The sequence below is a fragment of the Solanum pennellii genome, chromosome 3 (genome assembly GCF_001406875.1).
Source record: "Solanum pennellii chromosome 3, SPENNV200".
Lineage (NCBI taxonomy): Eukaryota > Viridiplantae > Streptophyta > Magnoliopsida > Solanales > Solanaceae > Solanum > Solanum pennellii.
Genome location: NC_028639.1, coordinates 73581706 through 73593594, shown reverse-complemented (window position 1 = coordinate 73593594; position 11889 = coordinate 73581706). Strand labels below are relative to the sequence as shown.

General features: G+C 34.4%; 2 protein-coding genes across 2 annotated transcripts; one reads left to right on the top strand and one right to left on the bottom strand.

Annotated features, from left to right (window-relative positions):
- Nucleotides 1-905: 905 nt before the first annotated feature.
- On the top strand, nucleotides 906-2224 carry LOC107013997 (dynein light chain 1, cytoplasmic-like). The gene is made up of 2 exons (XM_015213870.2): nucleotides 906-1312; nucleotides 1807-2224. Exons 1-2 carry the CDS (start codon nucleotides 1175-1177, stop codon nucleotides 1951-1953), a joined length of 285 nt encoding a protein of 94 aa, XP_015069356.1. The 5' UTR covers nucleotides 906-1174; the 3' UTR covers nucleotides 1954-2224.
- Nucleotides 2225-2601: 377 nt separating this feature from the next.
- On the bottom strand, nucleotides 2602-9807 carry LOC107013994 (D-3-phosphoglycerate dehydrogenase 2, chloroplastic-like). The gene is made up of 4 exons (XM_015213865.2): nucleotides 9243-9807; nucleotides 5618-6133; nucleotides 4465-4887; nucleotides 2602-3281 (listed from the first exon to the last, which is right to left on the bottom strand). The coding sequence occupies exons 1-4, from the start codon at nucleotides 9672-9674 to the stop codon at nucleotides 2763-2765; spliced, it is 1890 nt and encodes a 629-aa protein (XP_015069351.2). The 5' UTR covers nucleotides 9675-9807; the 3' UTR covers nucleotides 2602-2762.
- Nucleotides 9808-11889: the final 2082 nt, after the last annotated feature.

Genomic DNA, 11889 nt, shown 5'->3' with positions numbered 1-11889 from the left:
GAAAAATATATCCAAACACAATTACAAATTTTAAAATTTTAAACTTTTAATTCTAAAACATCAAAGACGAAATAAGAGGTAAGTATTGCCTTTATTAGCAACAAGATTGTGGTGCAGTGGCAAATTGGGCTGTGTATTGGCCGGTTCAATTCGGTTATGAAGTTGATCGGGTTGGCTAATTGGTTATCGATTTGTAGGGATGCTAAACCGTTATAGAACCATTAAGATATTGGTTTATAGGTTATTGGTTTATCGGTTTTTGATCGTTATCGGTTCGGTTATCGGTTTAACCGTTAATATTTGACACAAAAGAAAAAACATTAAAAATCGCTTAGAAACAAGGTGACTAACCAAATAAACCATGCAGTTGAATTCACAAGTTACATTTTGCTCAAAAGCAAACACTTTTACATTGTAGAATAATCAATTTTTTGAGACAACCAAAAATAAAAGTAGAAAATTAAACTCTAAGTCAAGGACTTTATATATAAAATGGTACAAATATTATTATTTAATTTACTATCGGGTTATCGGTTAACCCGTTAAGAAAAAACTTTAAACCGTTAAGAACCGATAACCCGATAACAAAAAAGAATTAAAACCGTCATCAAAACCATTAAACCAATAACCCAATAATATAAACCAATAACTTTTTTATCGGTTCGACTTATTAGTTTCGATTCAATTCTGAACAGCCCTAGTGGCAAATCTATTTAAATAAATTCTGAGTGTAAAAAAACTTGTTGGTAATACCACACTTAATGTATGCTGCAATATTTAATCTAAATTTGATCGAGACTCCAATAAAAATTTTCGGAAACTATGTTTGTCCTTTATCAGCTTTTATCATTATCCAAGTAGGGCATGACTAAGAGAGAGAAAATTCAAAAAATAGAACAAGGTTAAAATGTGCTTTAGGTGAGCTAGGAAGAAGACACGATGGTATGCGTCAGCACCAAGATGCTTATAAAATATATAGTCACCATTACAAACATTTGCTAAAAAAAGGGGATTTGGAAAATCAATTCTAGTGTTCCTGTCGTTCGACTTTTCTTATTCTTGCTTAGAGAAAGAGAAACGGGAAGATTCATTCTTTTCATATCTTAATTTTGAACTTTTAAACAACAAAAATTGAGTATAAATTGGGATCTTCTACTTCAGATCAATAGACAAAATGTTAGAAGGAAAAGGTGTGATTGAAGATACAGATATGCCTGTGAAGATGCAGATCCAGGCTATGCGTTGGGCTTCTCAAGCTTTGGATGTTTATGATGTTTTGGACTACAGATCCATTGCTGCTCATATTAAGAAGGTAAATCTGTGTGTCTTTGAATTGAATTATTTGTTTGAATTATATCATACACCTTCCAGTCCAGGGAGGGTGTTGATTGTTCTACATTCATTGAGAGAATGAGTTGTTCTCCTCGATAGCGATAAGATTTGCATACTCTCTACCTTGTCCAGACCACGGGGATTTCACCGGATTTGTTATTGTTGTTGCCATTTTGATCACATCATGAGTTAGTTTTTAGAATTGAATTAGGTCAAAATGTACATTTTCTTAGGATGCAAATGTTATGACTGCAATTCATTAATACATTTGGTATCAAAAAGAATTTTTACGTGCTTATTCTTCTCACACGTGAGGGGAAAAAACGATATAACTAAGTGGGACAATCACACAGATTGAGACGTGAATGTAAAGCAATGTGTGGATAATGGTTGAAAGATATTATAAGTAGTAGTAAAATTTTCGAGTTTTCATTCATTTTTTTTTTATGTAAGTTTATGGTTGTATATATGCAGGAGTTTGACAAGAAATACGGGGGTGGCTGGCAGTGTGTGGTGGGATCAAAATTTGGATGTTTCTTCACTCATACTAAAGGAACATTTATCTATTTCACCTTGGAGACACTTAACTTCCTCATCTTCAAAGGAGCCACTTCTACTTAATGAGCTTTTGATTGTGAAAACAGGACTCGTAATTACTCTTTAGCTTAAAATTTTCTTTGTTATGACTTGTGGAAATATGTAAATTTTTTGGCCAATTTCCGCATAGCAAGCTAGTAGTTTATATTGCACAAGTTAAATGAGACGAATATGGGCATATCTTGCTTCCTTATCAAAGAGCTTTCTCAATACATAAAAAGGAGAAATTTTTGAATCCTTAAAGAAAACAGACAGAATTTGTCAATTCTTGGAGTGAAAAGTTAGATTTCTGAAACATGAACTACTCTGGTTATATTCTTCTTTTTATTAATGATGGTGTCTAGATCAACTTGTACTGCGGCCAATTGGCATGATTAAGGTTCATTTATATTTTCCTCTTGAGGTGTTAGCAAGGGCATCCATCTGCGGTGGATCTAAACCTGCTCTTTCTGAGAATCTGAAAGCAACAGGTACAAGGGCTCAAGTTTTACATTACCTTAAACCAGTGTTACATTACCTTAAACCAGTGTGAGTACAAAATAATATATACGTATCAACCTTTAGCTAGCTGATACGAGTGTGACAACATTTTTGGATGGTCCAAGCAACATAGATTCATCACATACTTAGCATGTTACAAAAGGATGAATATGAAAGTAGAAGAAACAACGATGACCAAGTCTGAGATCATTTTTCTTTATAACTAAAATTAACCAAGTCTTTGCAGTAGGATCAAAACTCAAAAGGAGGGAGGCAACAAGGCTACATGAGGATTTCCCGAGGAGTCACCCATCCTAGTACTCCCACGATCATCAGTCATTTACCAGAAGATCTCAAAGAACGGGTGTTAGTAATGGTTTGTTCGAAAAGTATGCCTCCAAGTTTGCAATGACGAGGTCAGCCATTTCCCTCCGAGTCTCCACAGTGCCTGCTGCAGTATGAGGTGATAGTACAACATTATCAAGACTAGCTAGTTGCGTAGGCACTTCTGGTTCATGTTCAAGACCATCAAGCCCTGCTCCTCCCAGCCTGCCTTCTGCAAGAGCAGATACCAGCTCAGGTTCATCAATATGAGAACCCCTTGCAATGTTGATAACAATTCCATTTGGACCCAATGCATCTATAACTTCACGGTTGATAATGTGATGAGTTTCATTAGTCAAGGCACAAGCAACGACAAGGATCTGGCAATTGGAGGCCAAGTCGATAACGTGTGAATAATAAGTGTACGTTGACTCTGGTTTTTGTGTACGCGAATGGTAACTGATTGGACATCCAAAAGCTTCAGCTCTCTTGGCAATTGCTGAACCAATCCTCCCTAAGCCTACAATGCCTACTGATTTGCCGCTAAACTGAAATAAAAATGAAGAGCAAACCAAAATAAGATAGGTTCAAAATACACAAGTGTTAGAACGAGAAAGATTTTGCTAATTGACATATAGAGGAATAGATAAAAGAAACAAGTTGCATGATGTATTCCTTACGACCGAATCCGACTTGGATAAGGAGAACGTCAATCAGGCGAATCAGAAGTTATAAAGCTGTGGAAGTATTGCTTTTTCGACAAGCAACAAGTACGGAAAGTTTCCTTTTATAAAGGAGTTCACAAGCAAGGTAGTTTTCTTAATCAAATAGAAGTCATATATGAAGCATGAAATCTACATGAAGAAAGGATTAGCGGCCAATAAAGTTTTTTTATTAACTTAAGGAAAAGAACTTTGTTATTTAACCAAGGAAAATTGCGTGGAAGGTTTTCTCTATCCAAGTCCTACGTGAAAACTTCGAGTTGGACAAGACTTTGAGGGGATTTTTAATCTATAAATAGGATGATAGTTTCGCTGGAGAAAATTACGCACTTACATAGAGAGAATATCAAAACACGATCAAGAGTTCTGAGAGTTACTTGGAGTGTTACCAATTTGTGGGGAAAAAGTTGAAAGATTGTAATTAAGAGTTTTGATTACAATCGAGTATGTATAGGATTCGTCTAACAAATTTGAGAAACTTGACGGACGGTAGAAGACTTAAACCTGGGTTTTTTGTCTTGGCTAGCTAGGAATTAGAGTTCATTATTTCTTAACTAGGAATTAAAGTTTATAATTCTTTAGGTTACATAGGCTTGTGATCTTTTGTTGAGGTTCAAATCCTACAGAGGTGTAGGTCGTGGTTTTTACCGCGATAAAATATTGTGTCGTTATTTTATTTGCTTTACAAAACGTAATTGCTGTAATCTGCAAAGAAACACATAAAACATACTTGTTCCTTGAGGAAATTTGGGGATCAAAATTCCTACAAGACGACCATCGTGACAAGCAGGTAGTGTTCCTTGGGCTTCAATATATAGCAAAAGGCCAGCTTTAAGTAAGGGGAGGTCAAAAACACGTTTTGTTATACGAAATATCCAAATTTTAACTGTCCATAACACCTCAGAGTCATTCATACCCTTGTCTTAGCAAACCAGCAATGTGAAGTATAATTTTGAATTACAATCAGAAGTTGAGAGATAAAGTTGGACCTTAAGGCCAAAGTATGTACCTTAGCGGTCAAATTGAAATCCTTTTCCTTCCAAATCCCATTCCTGACGAAGCGATCAGCTATACAAATCCTCCTCAATGTTGCGATTGCGAGTAAAATAGCCATGTCTGCAACATCGTCGGTGGGACCATTGGGAGTGGAGGTGACCCTAATCCCTCTCTTTTTGCACTTCACCAAATCAATCTTGTCAAGCCCAGAACTGTGACTCGATACAATTTCCAATCTGGGGAGCGAGTCAATCAAAGCAGAGTTGGCTCCCTGGACTCCGTTCCCCACCACTGCTCGAATGATGTCGGAGTGCAGTTTGAGAGATTCAGATGGAATTTCCCAGTATTTGAAGAGGGTGAAACGTTTCGCTAGCTCTTGTTCAATGTAATTGGACAATGGACGCATCAATAATACCCCTACCTCATCCATTTCTGCTTACCACCACAAAAGAGATCTCGCAAATTTGTAAATGTACTCCGACCAGAAGAAGTCTCTTTGAAAAAGTTCGGTTTTAACGGAATATAATAGATTTTTCCTAACACAAGTATAGAATAAGGGTGGTGTTGTCTAAAATCTTTCTTCTCCCCTCATTGAATTTTTCAGTAAAGATCTTAGGGCTAACAGAAAGGATTTATCTATATCAAGTTTAGCTACAAATATAAGAAAAGGAGGTCGTGCTCCTAACACAACATATAGTGCAAATGGCACGAAAGTTGGGGGAGTTCACAACGAAGTTCTAGTCTATTATTTCCATTTCCCAACTGCCAGAAAGTTTGAATGAAAAAATTGAAATATTCAAAGCAAGCGTCAAATCTTCAATATTGGATGCAATCTGAATTAATAAAAATATCTTTCCCCGTCATTGTAAAACTATCACAGGAAGGCCTCTCTACCCTACAATACTGCCAGTTTGATCATGAATCCTCTACTGAGCTCTCCCATTAAACAGTCACTGTTGTTATTGTTAAAGAATTAATTAGGTTAAGGAGATATAAGATGGAAAATAGTCGGATACAAACAGTGACAGCAAGTTGAAATACTCAAACAATCATGAAATATTTGGTCGAAAGTTCTGGAGACAATGTGCTCCTACATGAAAACCTAGTTGCTGCAGAAGATGTAAGGTCTAAACGATCATAATTATTTGCAGCCATTCATATACTTAAACCACTGGAGTTAACAGCGGTTTGTTCAGAAAGTGAGCTTCTAAGTTCCCAAGGACGAGGTCGGCCATGGCCTTGCGTGTTTCCTCTGTGCCACTGCCTACATGAGGCAATAAGACCACATTCTCAAGGCCAAAAAGTTGTTCTGGTACTTCAGGCTCATTCTCGAACACATCAAGGCCAGCACCCCCTACACGGCCTTCAAGAAGAGCAGATACAAGCTCTTTTTCATCAACATGAGGACCACGACCAATGTTAATCAGAATCCCCTTTGATCCCAAAGCTTCCATGACTTCACGGTTGACAATATGACGAGTCTCAGGAGTCAGTGCACATGCCACAACCAGAATCTGGCAATTGGAAGCCAACTCAACTACACTTGGATAATACTTATAATTTGTATTTGGCTTTTCTGATCTCGTGTAGTAACTAATTGGACAGCCAAAAGCCTCCGCTCTCTTAGCAATTGCCAAGCCGATCCTTCCCAATCCTATAATACCCACTGATTTGCCACTAAACTGCAAAAGAGATGCAAAGCAATCAGGTAAAGATTAAAATACATCCCAGTGGTCAAAAGTTCATACAATTTAGCCAAATACAACAACATAACCAATGTAACCCACAATGAGGTGTCTGGGGGAAAATAATAAATTAGAAATTTATGGGTTCAGCATTAAGAATATGATTGAATCTCTCATAAATGCATCATAGGATGAACAATACGGTCGCATTTCTCTCAGTTCATTTACCAGCTATAACCAGAGTGTTACTGCAGAAAAAGGCTCCAAAAAGTTCTATTAAGAACAACTAGCAATTTCTAGTATGGTGGCCACAGCTTCTCACAATTAATGTGGAACCACCTCCAAGATAATTACTTACAACCAAGATGGTGATATAAGATGATTTACAGTTTCATCCCAAGGAAACTGAAGTTCTCCGCTAGCCAAAGACTTACTGGTATTAATATCAATTTTCCAAATGAAAAATTGCCTTAATTTGCTGCATGTAATCACAGCAATACAATAATTAGTACTTACTGGTATTAATATCAATTTTCCAAATGAAAAATTGCCTTAATTTGCTGCATGTAATCACAGCAATACCATAATTAGAAGTACATCAAGCTGAAAAATAATATGCAACAATAATAGGCTATTATGGAATAGCTCTTCTAAAATGACCACAAGTTATGGACAACTGTTGAGCTCATCTAAAACATCGAGCAACTCAAGGATATACATATTGCCACAGATGTGTTATTGAAGCAGAGAAGCTTTTTAGACCTAGCAGTGAATGATCAAATAGTTAAAAAGGATAAAGGTCAATATTAAAAGATAGGTTCTGAGATATAACAGGAAAGACCAGATCACCAGATAATGAGAGAATTTACAGCAAACACTCAACAACCTATCTTTTACTCAGAATTCATAAGCATTCTTCAAATTTTTCATGTCAAGAACAAAGTGACAACTGACAATACAAAAGCTATGAAATCCAGATAATCACTAAATACTTCACTGGCCTCAAAGCTATGAAATCCAGATAATCACTAAATACTTCACTGGCCTCAAGCACATTAATATTTCATTAATACAAAAAATAAGATGCCTTGAAAATTGACTTAGGTCAGAGTTTATAACCTTACTTGGCACAATTCAATCCTACATAGGAACCAATACTGTTGAATTTACCATAAATGCTGTTGAATTTACTTCTACAGTAAAGATTACATCATCTCCTTTATATAAGGAGATAGGAAAAGTAACAAGACTTGATTTCCAGGCCACAAGCATATATTTTGGTCTCTCTATGGCTAAACTTTCCATTTTTTTTGCTTCAGGCAGCAAATCATCGAAATTCTAGTTACCTGTGCCTTTCTCATAGGCATCAGAGTATAAGATATGGATGGAAAAAATGATAGCGGCAAAAAATGAACAAAAAAAAGGACTGAAAATTGGCGAACCTTAGAAGTCAACTTGAAATCACCGCTCTTCCACAACCCTTTCCTAACATACCGATCGCATTCGCAAATCCTCCTGAGGACGGCCAACATCAACCCTATAGCCAAATCAGCCACGTCCTCAGTCAAAACATCGGGAGTATTAGTAACCCTAATCCCCTTCTCTTTACACTTGTTCAAATCAATCTTATCTAAACCAACACTGAAACTCGAAACGATCTCGAGCTTAGGGAGGGAATTGATGAGCTCAGCGTCAGCGCCGGCGAATGCGTTGCCGACGACAGCACGGATGGAATCAGCGTGCTGAGTGAGGAATTCATTCTTCTGGGGAACATTCCAGAATCGGAAGAGCTTGAATCGCTTATCTAGCTCTTGTTCTAGGTAAGATGACATTGGACAGGCCATCAATACTCCGATGCTTTCCATTTTTCTTCTTATTTTTGTGTGTTAGAGTGACACTAGTAGACTCCTTATATTATGCTACGAGGAGTAGATCACTTGCGCAAGATGTGTGGTGGCAATGCATAGAATGGCACTTGGTATTGTTGGTGCAGGCCAATGGATCCGCCCGTAACCTGGGTTCGGGCCGGCCAGAATTAAAATTGCTACACAAGGATTTCGAACTTATCGTTCACTAAATAAACTAATATTATACTCGAAATGACATGTAAAAATTTTTTTTACCGTAGCGAATAGATTTTTTTATTCTACATCTAAGAATGTAGTCCAATGGCACTTGGTATTGTTGCCAATGCATCTGCCCTCACAACCTTCGTTTGGGCTTAACCAAAATTAAAATGGAATTAATTGCTAGATAAGAGATTCAAACACGTGATCATTCAGTAGAACAAATTTATGGTTCATTTTGCGTCTTCAAATCTTGACGGTGTTTTTACTTTTTTATTATAGCTGATAAAGTAATTTTTTTTGTCTAAAGAATGTAGTACAATGATAAATAAGATGAATTCAAATTTAGAAGAGCTCTCAAATTTTAAATCTTTGTTCGATCTTTTCTAGCGTCAAGGAATATATATAATTATTCACTATACATGTTAATGATTGCAGTAAAATTAGAAATTTTATCAAGTATATCTAAAGTTTAATATATATCTTAACATCACATGCTAAATGTACTTTATTATTGATTAACTTAAATATTCCTCTATTCCAATATGAACACATATCAGTTTTTGAGATTTAAACAAATCTATTTTTGATCATAAATTTTTTATACATATCTTAACATCACACGCTAAATGTACTTTATTACTGATTAAATTAAATATTCCTCTATTCCAAAATTTATGAACACATCAGTTTTTGAGATTTAAACAAATTTATTTTTGATTATAAATTTTTCAAATTTTTTTTAAATATTTTAAATTATCAATTATTGTGAATTATAATATTTCTTAAATAGTTACAAATAAATAAATTTTATTTCTAAAAATTTAAAAAATTTATAAAAAAAATTATCAATTAAATTTAAATTGTTTGACTTTTAAAAAATGAAATATATTACGTAAATGTCAGAGCATAAATGTAAGGTAGGCAGTCTGGTACACATTTAGGCCCATATTATAGGGTCTAAAAATAGTCCAACACATATATACGTACGTTAAGGCTGTGGCCCAAAAATCTTAAAGAAAAAGGCAGAAGAGACTGACCTTGGACGTCAACATGAAATCACCGTTCTTCTTCCAAAGGCCATTCTTAACATAGCTATCACATTGGCAAATCCTCCTCAGAACTGCCAAAATCAAAGCAACTCCAGTATCTGCAGCGTCATCTGTGATCAAATCTGGGCAATAAGTGACTTTGATTCCCTTTTCCTTGCAAAGCCCCAAATCAATCTTGTCCAGTCCTACACTGTAACTTGATACGATTTCAAGCTTCGGTAATGCTCCGATTAACTCCGCATTAGCTCCGATTGTTGCGTTTCCGACGACTCCTCTGATGGAATCTGAATGCAACTTCAAAAAGTGGCTTTTTTGGTTTTCGGGGAATTTCCAGAGCCGGAGAAAGTTAAAGCGCTTGTCTAGCTCTTGTTCAAGGTATGGTGACATTGGGCATGTCATTAACACTCCTATAGATTCCATTTCTCGTGCTTGTGTATGGAACTAGGCGATTTTCAGAGAGTGTATCCCTCAGTTCTCTTGAATCTCACTACTAGTGTTGGTGTTGGGTAGGTGAGAGTTCATAAAGAATACTTTCAAAAATATTGAAATATTAAATTAAAAATAAGTAAAATATATCAAAATATCTTAAATATGTCATAGAAAAATCCAAAGTCCTATCTAAGATTTTGAAGTCATGGATGCAATATTATAAAAAAAGGTTGATCTATTATATAACATTTACGTTCTTACCATTGAAAACGTAAAAATATTTAAATTATAGGTCTAAAATTAATTCTGATATATATATATATTGAATTAATTAAAATATCAAAAGTGCTATCAATTGCCACTAAGAAAAGTAAAACAAGATTATAAAATTTAAATTTCTAAGCTTGCGGAGAGAGGTGCACCCAATTATAATCACATTGTGTGATATTCTGAGTGTGGATTCACATATCTATATTTCAATTTTTTTTAAAAAATAAGTGAATCCAATAAGCCCTCTAAATATGTCTCTGGAAAAACCTACTGATCAGTGGCGTAGCCACATAGTGGTAAAGGTGTCCAATTGGACACCCTTCATTGAAAAAAAAAGCATATGTACAATAAAATGATATTCGAAATAGTTAAATAACATATTTAAAACACTCTTAACATAATAAGCGGTTATTTCTGAACACCCTTTATGAAATTTCTGACTCCACCATTACTACTGACTATCAAAATATTCGGGACTTAGGGCCCGTTTGGATGGGCTTAATAAAAGCAGCTTTAAAAAAGTACTTTTGAAAGTGCTGAAACTTATTTTTAAAATAAGCAGTTATGCGTTTGGATAAAAGTGCTGAAGTTGCTATGCCGAACGTGAAAAGGGAAAAATGAAAGAAAGAGATGTTAGGGTTATGTGGGTAATTTGGAGATTGTATAAAAATATTAAGGGCAAAAAGATAAAAATGTAGTCAACTTAAAACAGCTTATAAGCTAAAAAAAAAAAAAGCACCCCTGCCCCAGCTTTTAACTTTTGGCTTAAAATAAGTTTTTTTTAACTTAAAATAAGTTATTTTGAGTATTGCCAAACAGCTAAATAAGTCAAAAACCAGCTTTTAAGTCAGTTTGACCAGCTTTTAAGCTGAACCAAACAGGCTCTTAGAGAAAATTATCAAAATTTCACTAATATATTTTTAAACAAACTCAAAAAAGAAAGTAATACACAACTAGAATGTTGCTTGCAAATTACATAATATTGCTTAATGTAAGAAGTTTTATGTAGATTTAAAATAATCTAATAATTTAAACCTTTGCTTTTTTTGGTTTAGTGAATAGAAGTTAAAACACTTTTATCATCCTTCATAAGATTGAGCTATTGTTTTTTCGAATTTTTTTTCAAACTAAGTCATTATATAAATTAATTTATCAAAATAATATGTTTTTTAAAATTTTACAAAACTAGTATAAATATATTTCACAGTAATGTTTTATGGTATATTTCATTTTTTAAAAACTGACGGCGTTAGGTTGATATACGTTACTGTAAGTAACGTTTTACTACTAAAACGTTACTGTGAATAACGTTTTAGAAGTAAAACGTTACTGTGAGTAACATTTTAGAAGGAAAACGTCACTGTGAGTAACGTAAATCAACCTAACGCCGTCAGCTTTTAAAAAATAAAATATACCCTAAAATGTTACTGTAAAATACGTTTATACTAGTTTTGTAAAATTTTTAAAAAACATATTATTTTGATAAATTACTTTATATAATGACTTAGTTTGATCAAAACCTCGTTCTCCTAAAAGCAAGTCGTGCGAAGCAATTATGTTGGTTAAAGTAAAAGGCCATTCACCAACTTAGAGAGAATAAAACTTTTTTTATCAACTTCCTATTTGAATTGAAGAGGAAAAAGAAGTTATTTTTAAATTTAAAATAAAAAATACAGATAATGTACAAGTACACATTTTTTTTCTTTAATTTTGCAGCAGATTTGCCAATATTTGACCTTATCGTGATTCTTATTTCTGGCAAGGGAAGGCCTCCCACTAATATTCATCCATCCTGTGGTTGTACCTTAACTATTATTAAATTTTTAACTTTAGTCACTATAATATCCGATTTAAGTATATTTATTAAAATATTTAATTTTTATCCTTTTGCTTATAAATATTTAAAATTATTAACCGTCTCACAGTTTAATACCAT